The sequence below is a fragment of the Carassius gibelio genome, chromosome B18, assembly GCF_023724105.1.
Source record: "Carassius gibelio isolate Cgi1373 ecotype wild population from Czech Republic chromosome B18, carGib1.2-hapl.c, whole genome shotgun sequence".
Lineage (NCBI taxonomy): Eukaryota > Metazoa > Chordata > Actinopteri > Cypriniformes > Cyprinidae > Carassius > Carassius gibelio.
In genome coordinates, this window is record NC_068413.1 from 22,533,180 (window position 1) to 22,553,372 (window position 20,193).

General features: G+C 35.6%; 1 protein-coding gene across 1 annotated transcript in view; it reads right to left on the bottom strand.

The window, feature by feature from the left end:
* LOC127977487 (ventricular zone-expressed PH domain-containing protein) overlaps positions 1-20,193 on the bottom strand; it is a 136,643-nt gene that overhangs the window by 60,314 nt on the left and 56,136 nt on the right. Inside the window, exon 7 of the mRNA XM_052582373.1 lies at positions 370-587. Coding sequence (XP_052438333.1) covers positions 370-587 — 218 coding nt within the window. The remainder of the gene's footprint in view (positions 1-369; positions 588-20,193) is intronic.

The window sequence follows — 20,193 nt, forward strand, 5'->3', positions numbered from 1 at the left end:
AGAGAAATAATATAAAAGTAGAAAACGGACAGTTCTATCCTGTCCCTTCTATTATTTGTAAAATAAATCAGTCAATCAATAATAAAAAAAGAAATACCTGTATACCTTTATCTCATTGGACTTTTAGAAATTAAACTGTCAAAGCTGAAGAATCAGCTGATGAATTTTGCGGCAGTTTAGGCTGACAGGCAGACAAAGGCCTGTGGATTGGGGAGCTTTTAAGCAGAAGTTAATCTTTTATTTTATTATCATAATAAAATGTAAATTACTTCAATAAAACAAATCACCCATGTGGTTTAAAGAATGAATATTAAAACATGTCAAGACTATTTAGGAAATCTAAGCAAGTGACATAACTGTTGTGAATACCTGTTAAGTGTGCTGTCAGCCTCCAGTGTGCGTCCCAGCAGTCGAGCAATGGCGGTGAAACTGTTGCTCATGCGGTAGATGTCTTTTCCTCCGCCACCCAGGATGGAAGTGTAGCGATCGGTCAGGCAGCGAATCTCCAGCAGTAGTGTGTGATGGGCACTATGCTCCATACTTGCTAACAGTGACACCAGATACTGCAGCGCCCCGCGAGCTTGGACCTGTACACGAGAGGTCAAATGTGTGTGACAGGTGTGACACTGAAGACTGGAAATATGGCTGCAGAAATTACATTAAAAACGTTACATTAAATTACATTAAAACATATATTATAACATAAAACAGGTATTTTAAATTGTAATAATATTTCAGAAAATAATTGAAATATTAATATGTAATATTTTACAGAACATTTTATTCTGACTTAAAGGGGGGGGGTGAAATGCTCGTTTTCACTCAATATCCTGTTAATCTTGAGTACCTATAGAGTAGTACTGCATCCTTCATAACGCCAAAAAGTCTTTAGTTTTATTATATTCATAAGAGAAAGATAGTCTGTACCAATTTTTCCCGGAAAAACACGACCGACTGGAGGCGTGACCTGTGGGCGGAGCTAAAGAATCACGAGAGCAAGTAGGCTTTTGCGTTGAGAGCGTTTGGAAGCTGTGACATTACCCAGAGCCGTTGAAAAACATATTTAACAGTTCTGACATTACCTTGAGGAAAAAATCATCATCCAAAATAAACCATGGCTAACAGTTAGATTCAGCCGTTTATTTATGATCCAGAATCAGATCCCGAGGCTGAAACTGAACGAGAGCAGCATCAGCAAAGACTCGCTCCGAGCGGGGCTCGAACCCGGGTCTCCGATGGGAGGGGACGCACTAACAAGGAGGCAGAGATATTTTAAGCAGTTTTACTAACCGCCTGCGGTTCCAACACACGATCGTGTACCCTTTTTCGTTGGGATTGCATCATCCTTAAGAAATAAACGATACGCAAATCCATCATCAAACTGGGCCTTGTTTGTAAAACAAGCATCTTCAAAATGCAGGGAACAAACACAAACACTTGCACAACTCCGTTGATGCTCTGTTAAAATAAACTCCATCCACTGGTCCCTTAATGCTGTTTTTTCTTTGGTAATCTGTGCAGGGTTGTCTTGCCCTGGCAACCAAAAAAACTCCTTTTGTGACATTTCGCGACGCTCTCGCTCTGATCAGTGAGTCTGTGCTCAGCCTCTCTCTGCTCTGCTATACGGGAGCGTGCGCTCTTCCGGCAAAAGTGCCCTAGGACCCATATAAGGAAATTCCGCTCCATCTAACGTCACACAGAGCCATACTCGAAAAAAACTTTCGAAACTTGTGACAAACCGGAAGGAGTATTTTTGGAACAGATAGCATATAGCATATAGCAATAGCATTTCACCCCCCCTTTAATAATGGTGCGCACACCAAAAGTGAGTTTAATTATTCGTAGAGTTGATTGATTACAAAGTCAATTCAAAGGAGAGAATAGACAAAAATTATTTTCAGGTGATGCGAAAAACATCGCAACTGCAGCAAACTTGCAAAGCTGGAAAATTTGTGTAAAATTCGCATGACACGTTGTTGCACGAGCCAATCAGTAAAGAGCTTATTGACATGTCTAGTTGTATCAGAAAATGAAAGAGAGCATTATGTGATTTTTTTATTCAAGTGACACGAAAAACATCCCGTGAGTAATCTAAAAACATAACATAATGAGAATATTCGCCTTACTTTTGGTGTGCACACACCATAAGAGTCTTCTTTCAAAAACACTTTAAATATCTTACCAACCCCAATATTTTGAACAGTAGTGTATAAAAATAAGTAGTTCCATTTAAGTTAAATTTTTAACAATATGAATTTATATAAGCTGTAAAACATTAAATAATATAAATTGTATTGTGTAAAAATAATCACTTACTGATTGTTATAACCGATAACATACGGTATTCCTAAACATTTTAACATTTAAATTTATACTTTTTACATTTAGAAAATAATAATTGAACCCTTTCAAATGGTACTTTAATAAAATGGTGCAGAAATTGTACTGAATGATTAACAGGTATCTCAACATATACCTTCTGTGACCCTGGACCACAAAACCAGTCTTAAAGGGATACTCCACCCTAAAATGAAAATTGTATCATTAATCACTTACCCCCATGTCGTTCCAAACTCATAAAAGCTCCGTTCATCTTCAGAACACAATTTAAGATATTTTGGATGAAAACCTGGAGGCTTGAGACTAAATAACAGTGTCAAGGTCCATAAAAGGTATGAAAAGTCTTTCATAAAAATCTTCCATCAGATGTGCAATCTGGGTTATATGAAGTGAAGGGAACACTTTTTGTAATCAAAGAAAACAAAAATAATGACTTTAATAAATTCTTTGTCAACTGTGTTTCCTGTGTGTCACTCCATATCACCATGCTGCGTATGGCTCCTCTGTGTCCTCCATTCCTTTAGGAATGCGTGAATTCTAAGTTTTTTTAGCTTTGATTTGAAATAAAACAGCACATCTTTGTTTAAAAATAAAAATAAAAAATCATTTTGGGGTGAAGTTGCTGGGTTATATTTGTAGCAATAGCCAAAAATGCATTGTATGGGTCCAAAATATATATTTTTCTTTTATGTTAAAAAATCATTAGGATATTAACTAAAGATCATGTTCCATGAAGATATTTTGTAAATTTACTGTAAATATGTTAAAACGTAATTTTTGATTAGTAGTATGCATTGCTAAGAACTGCATTTGGACAACTGTAAAGGTGATTTTCTCAATATTCAGATTTCTTTTCTTTTTTTCTTTTTTTCTTTTTTTTTTGTGGTCCAGGGTCACATTTAACATGGTACATTTGAGAAAAACAACATCTTTTTAAACAAACAGTTGATGAGTGCCTTATAAAGCACAAGAAACCTGGAACAGAATTATTCAAAGCATTTAGGACATGTAGTGCAATATATTAAGAAATATTAAGAAAGGTCCAGAAATAGAGTAAGATCAAAGCATGATGAATTCCATGAAAGGAAGTTTCTATAAATGCCCACAACTGGGACTACATTATATCTTGCACAATGGGTGTGTGTCTTGCTGTGGCTGTAAGCATATCGAAAAACTATTTTCCATTCCTATTTTAAACTAATATGGGGATATGATTCAAAACATGTTTTTTGCAAAGTCAGAGTGATGACTCAAAGCAAAAACTAAATCTAACTGAAAGGGGGGATAATAAATTATCATACTTGCATCAGCCATCGAATTCCCCTTTGAAAACATAAGATTTGTACATTATGATGTACTACAAACGTGTCAGATTCTGGATGTGAAAGATCAAACACAACCTCTGATATCATATACAGACTGATCTATCGCCATCCCATGATGACAAATCTCAAGGTCTAAAGAAGCAGTTTATCCATCAACGTGAAAAAAAAATACTTTAAATAATAGCAGTGATTTCCTGTTTCATTAACTCTTGAACAACAAAAAATGTCAGAACTGTAAAATATAAACTTAGAATTCTGACTTTTTCCTTAAAATTCATTTACCCCCCCCCCCATGGAATAAAAAAAAGAGAGAAATACTATTGCAAATGTATTTTTTTACAATTCTGAGTTTATATCTTGCAATTACAACTTTTTTCTCAGAATTGTGTCATACAAACTCACAAGAATTATAATAAAAAGTTGCAATTCCTTTTTTTTTTTTTTTAAACAAACAAGCTTCCATAGTTTCTAACTAAATCAAAAACTTAACTTGTGATGAGATGAAAAACGCTGACAACAAGTGTAATCAATCCGTCAGTCAGTCAGTCAATCAGTAGAAGTTAATTATGGTAACATTATTGATTTCATCAATAAATCTAAATGAGTTTTTCTCCCCATAACACCTATTTCCACATTTAAATTTATCTGCAATGATCTCAATTCCGTGAACCTGACATAGTCTAAATAAAATCATCAGATGCATCAACCAGGCAATTCCTGCAGAATTCTTTCCACTGGATATTATCCTAACTTCCAAAAACCTTACAAGTTGGCGCTTTGGTGGCAATGACTATATGTTTATAGCCTATGATGCCAGGTTCAAGTGTTAGATTTTGCTGAATTAGGTAAGACATTGGTCGTTATTTATTATTCATGTTGGCTGCCATGCGAATGGAAAACCAAAGCACGCCTGCAGTATGTGCTCTTGAGTCACTTGAATAATAATCAGTATAACTTAAGTTGGACTGCTGGTATGTGATAGTGGCTCTCTAAATGAGGGGTTCTACAATCTTACTGTCAGAATTGTTATGCAGTCAGATATGCACACTGAATAAATGTTAATCATTACATTGATTCCCTGTAGGCACATTTGAAAATATGCATTTTTGGTCATACTTAATATAAACTTAATGGTCCTAAAACAGTGATTCTTGTATCCTAAACTCAAACACTAAATGTACTATTTCAACAGTAAAGTGGGGGTATCAGGACAGAGCAATCACAGAATGACAAGATAGAGCTAGTAACAATAAAAAGAGTAAATGACGAGGTGCAGTTACTGTTCAAATTCAGATTCTTGGCATACACACATGAATTTGACAGGTTGAGTGCATATGTAATCATCTGGTTGTGTTTAAATCTGATACGAGCTTTGGGCCAGAGATCAAGTCAAGAGTGCCAAGAAAAGCCTTGGCCAGCCAACTTTGTCCCACAGACATTGGGCTGAGCTCTGGCTCAATAAACCAACACACTCCATCTTACTGTAATCTCTTTTTACCACCACCACAAATCTGTGTTTGGCTTAATAACTTCATCAAAATTTTCATCACAATTTCATTTTAAAACTATCATAAATGTATATCATATATTAAAAAATTTCATGCAGCAATACCTTGCACAGTTTTCAGTTAAACAGGTCTTAAATTTAAAAACCGGAAATAATGGCTTTAGGGTGTTCACATGTGCAGATACAGTATGCATGTCAGACAGACAGATCTTTGGCAGTTAATTGAATATGCTCTAACGATAATGGAGAAAGACTGGTATTGTTGCATTTTATTTTGTACCAAATCAATACTTTTGACATCCCTATTGGTTATGATGCTGCCTTATTAGCGCACAATTTCGAAAAAATACCTCTGTGCTGTGATGCATGTGTTTACATGTACATTTTATACAGTGACAAAAAAAGAATGTAGGATTTACATTAAAGCCATTTTATCTAGTATATTTCAAAAATAGTTACAAAGTAATGGCCATGCACATGTAATTAAATGTGACATTTTGAAGTAGAAAGACTTAAGTAGTACTTTCTTGTAGAACATATTCCAATAATCTTGATTTAGTTTACAACGTGTACAAATGTTTATTTTGCATCTTATGGCATTGTCAGTAAAAGTGATTAAATATTACAAAATATTTTGTAAAAAGCTCTCCAGACACGTCATTATTCTTTTTAGGTATGTCATCAAGGCAAAAATGCTTGAAATAGCTCTGGTAACACTGCAGCTGTGGCTTCTAAACGTTTGTGTTCAGAGCACTTAAAATTTAAAGAAATATGTGAATAGGACTGCAACCTTCAGTGTTCATATACTGTAAACAGAACTTGAGAAACTGAAGGTAGTAATTACAGACTAAAGCTTTTAGGCTGTGAATTACAGTGACTGATTTGTTCGTCTGTATTACTCAGTTAAGAGTCAGCTGAAAGTCAAACTGAACTAATCAGAACAACAACCTTTTCCCTTTGATTGGGCACAAATAATGGAAATATGACGTATTGCAGGACAACCACTATAATCTTTTTAAATTCAATTCCATCCAAAAAAGAGGCACTTTGGACATTCTGCATTATATTTTTTAATATATTTAATTTAATGAGTAGCCTAAGTCATTGAGTGAGTCATTCATTCATTCGATTCATTTTAACGACTGATTCATTCAGGAAATGCCGGCCCCTGCACCCCAGTGTTCATACTATACATCCTAAATAGTATGTGAGATTAAAATATGTGTGTCCCAAAGCATAGTATGTTGAAAAGAGTATGCCACAAGTCCCCGGATGATCTACTCTTCCAGGTCCATTTTTGAAGCGTGGATCCATGCACACTCTAATGGCTAATACTGCCCACAATCCACTGCATTTTGGTGAAGGATTCGTACCAGAACTACAAACACTCATTAGTCGTAGTAGCATAGTATAAGTAGGCACATTGTGATACAGCGATTGTTTTTAAAAGGGCCCCTGTATCATCGGTTCACCCGATTAGTTCAAAATGCAGATTCATTCAGAAATTGTGTGTTGCTTAGAGATGCAACTCTGCTCTGCTGTTGCTTTAATAGGTAATATTTGTTTTGGCAAAATTGAGCAAAACAGATAATGGGCCCTATTTTAACGTTTTAAACGCAAAGTCGCATGGCGCAGGTGCACTCAAGGCGTGTCCAAATCCACTTTTGCTATTTTAACGACGGAAAAACAGTCCGTGTGCTGGGCCGCATTTTTGGAATGGGTTGTCCCTTTTCTCTTAATGAGTAATGGGCGTAACGTTCAATACACCAATCAGAGTGTCATCTCCCATTCCCTTTAAGAGTGAGATGTGCTCGCGCCACAGCAGATTGCTATTTACATGGATGAATTTGTTGGCGGAAAAGCTGAACGCTTCAAGTGAAGAAACCGATCTGCTCGTGCGCGAAGTTAAAGGGCGCGAGCAGATCATCTTCGGGACAAGCATGAATCTACCAAAGCTCTGCACGATGAGTCAGTTAATATATATATGTGTGTGTATTGCCGATTGTTTAATTAATTAGCCATTTTCATTCATCATTATAAGTAGTAATAGGAAGAATTGCAAATGGGTAGCCTAATTCTAATACACGAAATGACTATCCATCATTACATTTTTATATTTATGTAGCCTACACAATAATATTCTTTACACTGTAATCCTTTTGTTTTTAATATTTGGCATGTTTGAAAAATGCGCATCCCTGTGTGTAATAGGCAAAGTCAATGCGCACTGTGGACCCACCCAGGGGCGAATTTTCTACTAACACTAACTCTTTAAATAACAAAAAAATATTGCGCCAATGACTTTAGACTTTAAACCAGGTTTGATGTGGTCTATTGCGCAGTCTATTTTCAGCTCCTTAAAATAGCAATGCGCCAGCAATGAGCCTAAACACACCTATTTTTTAGACCAGCATGCCCATGGGCGCACAAATTGGAGCAACTGCATTTGCTAATAAAACTGCGTTGCGCTGGATGGGAAAATCCGAATGGCGCCGGACTGAAACTAGCAAACACACTTGCGTTGCGCCTTGCGTCGCATTGTGCTGGGTGTATCATATACATTTATCCACTTAAAGCGTCTTTCTAGAAAACAAAATATTTTCTTACAATCTTAGGTGAATTTTTCTGATACATCATTAAATGCAATTGCAACAGGTGTGTTAAGTCTTGCAACGGGTGCATTAGAGGTAACATTATCACCAATCTAAGACTTTTTATAAAATGAATATTAAGTTTTCACTCAAATCTGACTTCAATTCAGCATTGAGTAATGGCATTTGTAATAACTTATTTATAGTTTTACAGCTTGGCATGTATTATAAAATCTTTCTTTATTGTTAAGAAAACACCCCAAATCTCATTAAAATTACATACAAACAATAAACTATTGTAATTGTGTGTTAAATATAGCGCCCAATGAAATACTGTTTTATTTTTTCCCAAAATTCTGTTCTATTTTTTCTAGAATCCTTTTTAATGGTTAAATTACATTTTTACTATCAAAAAGCATGTCTAATTAATTAAAATCATGGAACTTACTGTACTTACAAAAATTACATGTTTAGGGCACAATTAAATATTTTTACCAAATTCTGTGTTGTAGCTTCTCTAACTTGTTCTTACTTGAATGCATAAAAACAACTTAATTTCTTCACATTTATTCTTAAAATAGCCTTAATAAATGTTTTATTTTTCCTCAGAAATTCTGTGTTGTGTATCTGATTATCAAATGAAGGCATAAAACATCAATTTATCTTTAAATTATTGAACATTAAATAGTATCTTTTGTCAAACAAAGGGCATTCACTATTAAAATTAAAACATGGAAGAATGTTATGTGATCATTCCTTAAAAAATAAAGTTTTAATAATTTTAGTAGTAGTAGTATGTACATTATGCTGAACAAAAGTCATATATTTCTACTGCAATGTATTCAAGGTAAACCAGACTTTTATTTTGACTGGTTTGAATGGGCAGAATGGGTCAGACAAAAAAATTTACTCAACCATTCATGTGAGTCTGGGATGGAACTATGTTTATCCAACTGATGACAGACAAGGAGAGTGTTTAAAAAAATTTAATTTAACTTTTGGTCCTGGTAGTTGTGCAGAAATGATGAGCAAAACATTTTTTATTACACCTGGCAGTTTCTGCATCTGATGTCAAATTGGGATCTTTCTATGAGGGTGAGCATTTATTTTTTACTCAAACGGACAAAAAAAACTCCAATTAGCCGCTTTACACGCAAGGAAACACATTTCCTAACTCCCTGTGAAATGTTGCCAATGAGTCAAGTTTTCAATTAAATACCAAATGAACAAGTTGGTGTTAGTTGGTTTTTAAGCTTTGAGAAGAAATATTTTGGGAAACATTCCTCCTTTATTGCACATTTCTGGATGGACATCAATTATTTCTAATAGCGGATTGCTATTCTACGTGTTTTAATGGACATTGGGGGCCTGCATTCCCATTTAAGCTTTATATGTGAGTTACCCATCAAGAGTGATTAAAGCTTCTGGCTGTTTAAACTTAAAGTGCAGACTGGATGCTTAGTGTGCATTTCATGAATAGCTGGCTAAGATGCAGGTAATCATAACACTTACCACAGCTGGATGCTTTTCGTCCATTTTCTAAATGTTTATATTTCTTAATTCTTTCAGCTGATGATGTTAGAAAATAAATGATTGGCCTTTTTTTCTGCACTGTGGTAAATCTAAGCACTACAGATTTATTTTAAAAATTAAAGTTTAAATTATTTTTTAACATGCCAAACAAACTTCAAAGAGAAACTCAGTTTCTCTGTCCTAATTGATATCTTTTTATTTTCCTCAACATACAGTAACTCTTGACCTTTAAGAGGTGTGAGTACTATAGATGAAGTTAAAGTCTGAAAAAGTGATTAACTTGAGTTTAAAACTCAAAATCTTACAAAAAAAGTTTTGCAAGATCGAAAAATAACATTTGCAAGCTTGCAAAATGTAAAAAAATTAAAATATCTCTGCAAACATTGTTGTTTTTGAGATTTCGTTCTTCAGATATGCAAAAATTTTTTTACAATGTTGCGCAAAGAAACAACAAAGTGCAAAGTGTTCTCCCACTGTATTAGTTTGTTTTCCAGGTTTGAAACCTTGTAAATGGTGATCTGAAAACTGGTGTGCGGATGTGTGAAAAAAAGTTTTTAAACTCTGAAAACAGAGCTTTGCAGGGTTGCAAAGTGGTAAAAAAAAAATCTCTGCAAACATAATTTTGTTTTTGAGTTTTCCTTCTTCAGAAGTGCAACACTCTTTTTAACGGTGGTGTGCAATCATTTTTTCAGAGTTTCTAATTTGTCACTGTTCTCCCAGTTGGTGACTCACTTTCCTCACACAGCGAATGACTCACTTTCCTCACGACTCACTTTCCACAGCTGGCGACTCACTTTCCTCATGCAGCCGGTGACTCACGACTCACTTTCCTCAGCTGGCGACTCATTTTCCTCATGCAGCCGGTGACTCACTTTCCTCACGACTCACTTTCCTCAGCTGGCGACTCACTTTCCTCAAGACTCACTTTCCTCAGCTGGTGACTCACTTTCCTCACGCAGCGAATGACTCACTTTCCTCACGACACACTTTCCCCAGCTGGCGACTCACTTTCCTCATGCAGCCGGTGACTCACGACTCACTTTCCTCAGCTGGCGACTCATTTTCCTCATTCAGCCGGTGACTCACTTTCCCCACGACTCACTTTCCTCAGCTGGCAACTCACTTTCCTCACGACTCACTCTCCTCAGCTGGCGACTCACTTTCCTCACGCAGCGAATGACTCACTTTCCTCACGCAGCCGGTGACTCACTTTCCCCACGACTCACTTTCCTCAGCTGGCAACTCACTTTCCTCAGCTGGCGACTCACTTTCCTCACGCAGCGAATGACTCACTTTCCTCACAACCCACTTTCCTCACGCAGCCGGTGACTCACTTTCCTCATGACTCACTTTCCTCACGCAGCGAATGACTCACTTTCCTCACGACTCACTTTCCTCACGACTCACTTTCCTCACGCAGCCGGTGACTCACTTTCCTCACGACTCACTCTCCTCAGCTGGCGACTCACTTTCCTCACGCAGCGAATGACTCACTTTCCTCATGACTCACTTTCCTCACTCAGCCGGTGACTCAGTTTCCTCACGACTCACTTTCCTCAGCTGGCGACTCACTTTCCTCACGATTCACTTTCCTCAGCTGGCGACTCACTTTCCTCACGATTCACTTTCCTTACTCAGTGGACCACTGACTCTCTCTTCATGTAGAAGTGACTTCTATAGTGCATCCAAATGAATATTTAGATATTATATTTAAATATTCAGAAAGGTGTACATTGTATTTTTTTACTTTCATTAAAATATTTCAGTAAAATTATAAATAATTGCCTATTAAAAATTCATGAATACATGGTTAACTTTTTTCTGCAATCACTATAGGCTATATGTATTGAGACATTTTAAAATCTATATTTTGTAAAAATAATAAAAAATAAACCTGAATTATAATCTAAACATCTGTATTTTCATATATAAGTAGTATATATAAAATATATATAGTGTTGATACTGTGTGTGTATGAAAGAGAGTGCTTTCTGCATTGAGGATATTCTGTAGTCTCAGACCTTCGTTTGGGTAAATCTTTACTGGATAGTCTGTACTCAATCCTTATCAATCTTCAAGAATCAGCTTAAAACACATCTCTTCCAAATTTATTTGACCCTCTAACTTTAACACTCACTACTCTTAAAAAAAGAATAATATTAAGCTTTCTAATCTTTCTATTCTATCCGTTTTCTTTTTTCTTTATTATATTATTTTAAAGCCTTTGTTACATGTAAGCTTATTGAGACTTGTTATAGCACTTGTATATCATTGCTCTTTTGTTGTTTTTTATTGGATTGAGAGAGGATAGAGCTGACATTTTGAGTCACCGACTTTGCAAAAACCCAACAAAAACACATCCTGAGAGTCCTAAAGCATTCACTGCGCAATGAAGCCTGTTAGAATTAATAAATACAGTTAGAAAGTACTTATAATTTAAGCCATGAAAAAAAATGTTTTATGTTTTTATATTCATTGCACATTAAGCAATTCTTGAGTATCAGCACATGTGCGCAAGCACAAATGTGCTATTAATTTTATAGCTACAACAGTGCATAGTAACATGATGTTTTGTTCCTTGAACAAAAATCCATTAATCAGGTTTTCAACGAATCAAGTGAGCCAGTGATTCAACGCCGGCAGGATCACTTACATAGCATGTGAACTAAACTCAGCGTGTGCCTCTCAGATTTGAGAAATATAGGATATATATTACAGAAAGCTTGAAATGTCTTCTTTTAAACTAAAATATTCAAACCAAAATAAATGGGATACTCTCTGATGATGTAATCCATATGAAATGTGCATTTCTCTCATGGCGAGTCTGCATCGTCAACTTCATCTTTGCAGCAACACAGAAAACACCAGTTCATTACTAAACAATTAAATGACTCCTTACATATTTTCGAACCAGCAGGCCATTCTGGGTTGAGCAAGACCCCACGGAATGAGCGAGCGGATCGGGATATTCAGAAATGCGCTCTCCGCTCACGAGCTCTGATCGGAACAAACCCGAACCTCAATGTCTGCTGACCTTGCAGAAACATACAAATAAAGATAGCCAGATTAGACTATTATAGTACAAATTATGAGTTTACTGAAGATTTTTTTTATAATTCTTGACAAAATTATAATATATTAAGTTGTGTTGTTGATGTTTTTTTTGTTGTTTTTTGGCCTAGTTAGTTTTGCCTACGTTCCTATGGCCCAATGACACTAAAATGAGCATTTACAATTTAAATTTACAATTAAAAAATGCGGGTCAGGAAGCGGGTAAAATATTTTATTTTTATTTTTTTGCGGTCCGAGTTGCGGGTTATTTAGTTAGTTGAAAACGTCGGTTGGGTGCAGGTTATTAATACACTGACCCGCGCATCACTTGTGGCTACTGGCAATTGTATGGTGAATTCCAGCGACAAGTCGGTAACCTTTTTTACGTTTTAGGACCGTTTATTTTGCGTATCCTTTGCGCTTTTGTCATTGGCGGAACAGTCGGTCAATCACACCTTTCCAGTAAATACGACTTGTGATTGGACTGTACGTCAGCAGACAGCAAAGCACTGGCCAAGAGCAGAAGACCCTCCCTCCAGGCTTTTTTTTTTTCAAGTTGCGAGGTTGCGAAGCTTCATTTTCGCTCAGTCTGAGTTTCAGAGTTTCAGAGCAGAGCTGCATGACAATGCTGCCACAAATCACACGAGTCGCAAGCTCGCAACTGTGTGGGCGTATCCGGAAAACAAACTAATACAGTGGGAGAACACTGACAAATTTGAAACTCTGAAAAATTATTTGTGCAACATCGTAAAAAAATTTTGCAGTTCTGAATAAGGAAATCTCAAGAACAACATTATGTTTGTAGAGATATTTTTTTTTTTTTACACTTTGCAAGCTTGCAAATCTTATTTTTCGATCTTGCTAAACTTTTTTTTTGTAAGATTTTGAGTTTTCGAACACTTAGTTTCAACCTTTCAGAACTTTATTTTCAGTTTTGAATCATGGCAGCATTTTCCCCAATCTCCCAGCATCTCCGCCATCTTGGATTTCCAGTCTTGCAAGTGTGTGCGTAGATATTTCCGGTTGTGCTAAACGCCAGTGCAGAGAACCGGAGAAATCCAAATATTACCTTCTGTATATGTTTAAATGATTTATAACATCACTTCAAATGCAAATAACATATACACTGCTATTATTACTATTCTATAAATGTTAACTGAGCCAGTGCATCTGAAACTGTGTTTGGACCACTGAATGTTTGGGTCCGGTGAATAAATTAAATACAGTAATGTTCCCCACTGTTCAGGAAATGAAAATTGAACTCATGGTATGTACACACAGATACATAATTTATTTTTACCTTACCAATTATGTAAATGTAAAAAAATTACTTATTTCTCGAAAATGTTTCTATTACGTTGATTATAATTTTTTTGTTTAATGAAATGTTCACCTTGTGAGACATGGGCTGTGATTTATCTTCATATTTCTCAATTGTGCACATACATTAGTTTGTTTCATCATTTTCACAACATATTTTATTATTTGACATAGTCAACTTTACATCAAACATTTTGAAATGAAAAAAAACGGGCTGTAAAATAATACAACTAACACATGACTAATTTTAATATTTGTTTTATCTGAAGAATTTGTAACAAAATACATGCGCTGCTTATAGACAATATTATTTATGCTGCAGATATTTTACAAAACAGAAAACCATCGATAAAAACACACATGAATGCAAACAGCGATCTTTTAATTAATGCAAACCTACCATAATACCATTACGTTAAATTGTAGACAGTTATAAACTGTTATCAAATAAAGTTAATAAAACATACATACTTTATCAGAAATATCTGTCTCGTTTGACAGTCAGAAACCTTATGATCTTATATTTAACAGTCAGAACAAAATCAGCTCTCCGAAAATGTAAAGTATTGCATATTAGAGTGGTTTGTGTTTTAAAGAAGAAATCCCTGTGGACTGATTAACCTGATGCTGACGCTGATCCTCATTATCAACAGAAGAATAAAGCAATCTCCGCGTTGTATCTTGATTAATTTCCACAGAGAGGTACGCAAAAATTTAGGTAGGATGTTTCATCGTTTTTTTTTATATAGGCTACCACTATTCGCTGTTAAATTTGAAAAACATTAATTATATCCATCTAGCCATGTTTTGTATGTAAGTTTCCCTTATAGTAAATACGAGTATGCACACATAAAGTAAGTATGCACACACTCGCGTCGCTGAAGCTTACCGGCGCCATCTTGTGCACCTAGCCCATATCAAACAGGCTTCTCTCAGCGTCTCAGACTGAAGAAGGGGGCAATTGCAACTATATTGCCGCAAGCGGTAAGTTGTGGTTTTATTAACAATAATTTACACTGTTATGTAGATCCAGCACAAGATCCTAGTATACAGGTCCTTCTCAAAAAATGTGCATATTGTGATAAAGTTCATTATTTTCCATAATGTAATGATAAAAATTAAACTTTCATATATTTTAGATTCATTGCACACCAACTGAAATATTTCAGGTCTTTTATTGTTTTAATACTGATGATTTTGGCATACAGCTCATGAAAACCCAAAATGCCTGTCTCAAAAAAATAACATATTTCATCCGACTAATAAAAGAAAAGTGTTTTTAATACAAAAAAAGTCAAGCTTCAAATAATTATGTTCAGTTATGCACTCAATACTTGATCGGGAATCCTTTTGCAGAAATGACTGCTTCAATGCGGAGTGGCATGGAGGCAATCAGCCTGTGGCACTGCTGAGGTGTTATGGAGGCCCAGGATGCTTCGATAGCGGCCTTAAGCTCATCCAGAGTGTTGGGTCTTGTGTCTCTCAACTTTCTCTTCACAATATCCCACAGATTCTCTATGGGGTTCAGGTCAGGAGAGTTGGCAGGCCAATTGAGCACAGTAATACCATGGTCAGTAAACCATTTACCAGTGCTTTTGGCACTGTGAGCAGGTGCCAGGTTGTGCTGAAAAATGAAATCTTCATCTCCATAAAGCTTTTCAGCAGATGGAAGCATGAAGTGCTCCAAATCTCCTTATAGCTAGCTGCATTGACCCTGCCCTTGATAAAACACAGTGGAACAACACCAGCAGCTGACATGGCACCCCAGACCATCACTGACTGTGGGTACTTGACACTGGACTTCAGGCATTTTGGCATTTCCTTCTCCCCTGTCTTCCTCCAGACTCTGGCACCTTGATTTCCGAATGACATGCAAAATTTGTCCAAAGGTCCAGTGCTGCTTCTCTGTAGCCCAGGTCAGGCACTTCTGCCGCTGTTTCTGGTTCAAAAGTGGCTTGACCTGGGGAATGTGGCACCTGTAGCCCATTTCCTGCAGACGGCTGTGCATGGTGGCTCTCGATGTTTCTACTCCAGACTCAGTCCACTGCTTCCGCAGGTCCCCCAAGGTCTGGAATCGGTCCTTCTCCACAATCTTCCTCAGGGTTGTGAGGAAGATTCTCGTTGTGCAGCGTTTTTTGCCACACTTTTTCCTTTCCACAGACTTCCCACTGAGGTGCCTTGATACAGCACTCTGGGAACAGCCTATTCGTTCAGAAATTTCTTTTTCTGTATTACCCTCTTGCTTGAGGGTGTCAATGATGGCCTTCTGGTCAGCAGTCTTACCCATGATTGCGGTTTTGAGTAATGAACCAGACTGGGAGTTTTTAAAAGCCTCAGGAAACTTTTGCAGGAGTTTAGAGTTTATTAGTTGATTCAGATGATTAGGTTAATAGCTTGTTTAGAGAACCTTTTCATGATATGCTAATTTTTTGAGATAGGAATTTTGGGTTTTCATGAGCTGTATGCCAAAATCATCAGTATTAAAACAATAAAAGACCTGAAATATTTAAGTTTGTTGTTCAATGAATATAAAATATATGAAAGTTTAATTTTTATCACTACATTATGGAAAATAATGAACTTTATCACAATATGCAAATTTTTTGAGAAGGACCTGTAGTAACAAATAGCAAACTCCAAGTAACTAGCATACATTACTAAAATGGTATGACAAAGTATTTATGCTGAGGTTAATATTTCTTGCCTGTGTTGTCATATAAATCTACAAAGTACTACTATAGTTACATTTGTAAATTCCCTTTTGTCAAATAATTTTACTTTGGTCTCTTTCATGTGAGCAGACTCACCAGGTGCACATTTTTATTTCAGTCTCTCTTTCTATGTAAACAACTATGCATTGCACAAGTACTTGTAAATATTAAGATTGCGTTTTTCTGTCTTATAAATACCTCTGCGTTATTTAAAAATGATTAGTGACTTTTTTTGTAATTGTAGGACATTCTGCAAAATTATGGGAGCTACACTACACTGTAAAAAATCCAACTTACAGTTTGTATTACAAACTCAGTTTTTAGTGTTAATTCAAGATAACAAAGAAATGTAAGTTAAATAGAAATTTAGATCAGTTTGTTACACCAAATTAATATTTCAAGTTAGAACAACTAACAACTTTAAGTTGGTTATTAGTATCACACACAAAGGCTGATGAGCATGCGCAGTTCGATCGCTTTTTTATAAACAACGCCATTTTAAATTCTCCTGTTTCATTTTCGAGTTTCCTTAAGCAGCATCTGTTTATTCCCTCATTGTGATCACTCTGGTAAGTGTAGTTCTATGTGTATCAATTCACGATATGATTTAAATGAAGTTTGTTCACAATATGCTTATATAAGTTACATTTTCCTGGCCTTATTGTTGCCTCAGGTCAGACATCGTCTATTTCTTCTGCCTGACAGTGTAAGTTGGTGCTGTTCTCTATATAATATTTACCATAAGAGTTTACATATGTTTGTTCAAAATATGTGCTTTTGTACGCCATTTTAGAGTTGCCTCAGGTGGCGCCCAGTTAACGTTGGTCCATCATTGTTATCACTCCGGTAAGTGGTGGTTCTTTGTGTATCAATTTAAGCCATGATTTGAATGAAATTTGTTCACAATATGCACATCTTTACAATGGTGTAGGTGGCGGCAAGTTAGTCATTTCAGTTTTCCTGCTTCGTCTCCGAGTTGCATGAGAAGAGTCAGACGAGCACGAGGTTTTTTTTTTCCTCGACAGTGCAATCGCTCTGGCAGGTAATGTTCTATGCAGGCTATGAGAATAAATAACAATAAGATCTGAATGGTATTTGTTCACAATATGTGCTTCTGTACAGCTGCTTAGGTGGCTCCAAACTGGTCAGTTCAACCTCTCCTGCTTCGTCTTCGAGAAGTCTTTAAGTCATTCAGTGGCTTTTTTTCCCGACAGTATCATGACTTAGGTAAGCACTGTTTTATATATATATTAAGTAAAAGGATTTAATTATTGTTAAGGATATAGTTTCCTTTATTTGTTTATAATATGTTCATTTTGTACAGTTGTGTGGGTGCCTTTGAGTTTTGAATAAGGTTATTTAAGTTATAAGTGTATTAATAAAAAAAAAATTGTATAAGATAAGCTTGTGTGTTTTTGTCTCAAAGATGTATTTTCTTTATTTAACTTATTTTAAATTTCTGTGCTTATGTTTGCTAGGTGTATACTATAAATCTGTATTATTTAAAAATGCAAATAACTTAAATTCATAGTTTTTATTTAATTTTTTTTATTTGATATTCGTTTAACCAACTTGCTTGCTTTTAGATAGTAATTTAAAGGGATAGTTCACCCAAAAAGCAAAATTATTTCATTAATAACTCACCCTCATGTCGTTCCAAACCAGTAAGACCTCTGTTTATCTTTGGAACACAGTTTAAGATATTTTAATTTAGTCAACTAAACACAAAATTTTGTTCACTTAACTTATTATGTTGATTGAACATGCACAAAAGTTTGTACAACTAATTGACCTTTAAGTTGAGCAAACTCAAAAATCTGCTGAAGCTGGTTGCCTTAAAATTTTAAGTTGGCCCAACTTATGACTTTTAGTGTATGATGAACTTGCAGACCAACAACATAATATACATCCAGCTGGTGCAGGTACTTCAGCTGCAGACTATGGATAACATACTCTTTTTATGTATAACTACATTAAACTTGCAATTATACTGTTTTTAAATATCATGCAAGCAGTTGACATCTTTGTCTTTAGTATCAGTTTGTAACAAATTTGTGCAAATTTCAGAGATAAAATACAACATACATATAATCCTAAGCAATTTTTACGTAGAGAAGAAAAGACTACATTATATTTTTCATGCACACTTCTTACTAAATATGTAATTCAAGGAGATATTACATATACATTTTATGCTTGTGTGTTTCTACTAAGCTACCACGTGGAGAAGGAGGGCCTTAGAAGAAGCTTGGACCTCCTGGAGGAAAACGGTATAAAGTTGGACTGCATTGTTACTGACCGTCACCCCAGATATAAAGGGGTCATAAAATTAACCACTATTATGACGTCTGGCACATGGCGAAAGGTAATGCTTGCGTCTTTTAAAGATATATATACTAATATACTATATACTAATATACTATATACTAAATGTACTAATACCAATTAGTAGCTATCCATATTTCTGAAAAAGCTTACTGCATCAAATAAAAAAATTTTATACTGATATGTTTGGCCTGTAAATTTTACTTCAGTAGGATTGTCAAAGAAGGTGGAGAAAATTTCCAGAGAGAAGGCATAAGAGGATCACCAACCACCTGTACTGGTCTGCCAGCAGCTCTGATTCAGGACCTGAGAAGGTAGCCAAATTGACCTCTATCATGAACCACATTCAATACATTCACACACATTCTGACCCAGTGTTCCCTCGGTCTCAACATGAAAAAAGGGTGTCTAAGGACCATAGAAAGTGGTTTCATCCAGGTGTGTAACTTTAATGGGTTATTTGCCAAGAAAAACAGTAAAAAGCATGTTATGTTAATCCTACAATATTCATGTGTTTTATAAATAACACGCACTGATTTCCCCCAAGGTTCCAAATAGGGCCCTAAGTGTTCCAGCAACTACTTTTTGAGGCCAGTGGGAGCATAGTGTCAAGCCACAGAGCATCTCTTAAACTTGAAACCATTGACAGACTTGTGTTCTTAGCTAAAATATTCTAGAAACCCTTGCATAATTAAACCCAGTTGCACAATGTAAATGTAGTATGTAAATTACATGCATGTTGTGTATCCATTTGAAACTTTTTTTCATATTTACAAATGCTAATAAAAAAAAGTGGTCACAAGATCTACATATGTATTTATGTGTTTTTGCACTAATAAATTTGAATGTGCTAAGAAATAGCTATTCAGTCCAAATCAGTGCTTTATGGACAATAAAAGACAAATACATCTTTTATTTGTATCCTTGTGTAGATGTTGTGCAAAAGTTGTCAGGTTTATTAGCTTTAAGAAGTCATTGAGGCAGCTGGACCTATTTTTTTATAATTATTTATCATTTTAATTTGTGTGTTTTTCCTCATTATTTTAACATTTTATTTTTTATTAAGTTGATCATGTAGGCCAGTGTTTCAACCTGTGTGCCGCAGTGGTATTGCCGGTGGGCCGCCAATTACTATTAAAACAAATAATAATATTGTTAATATATGTAGAAATGTATAAGTCATAACATTATAAAATAATTTCATATATATTATTAAATAACAAAAATCTATATTAAACAGTAACTATGCTTCCACTATTCAAGCTCACTGATTACTTTAAGAATAAACCACCAATTTATCTTAGATATTTTTGCTGCATATGCTACAGAACAACAAATTCAAACATGCATAAATGGCTGTCAACATGTTCCCTCCCGACTGCTTGCTCCGCTGACTGTCTACCCGCTGCCGAGCTCTAGTTGGATCTGGTTTTCCCGTTTTGCTGAGCAGTGCTAGAGTTATTTTCTGTTCATTGCCAGTTCATTCAATA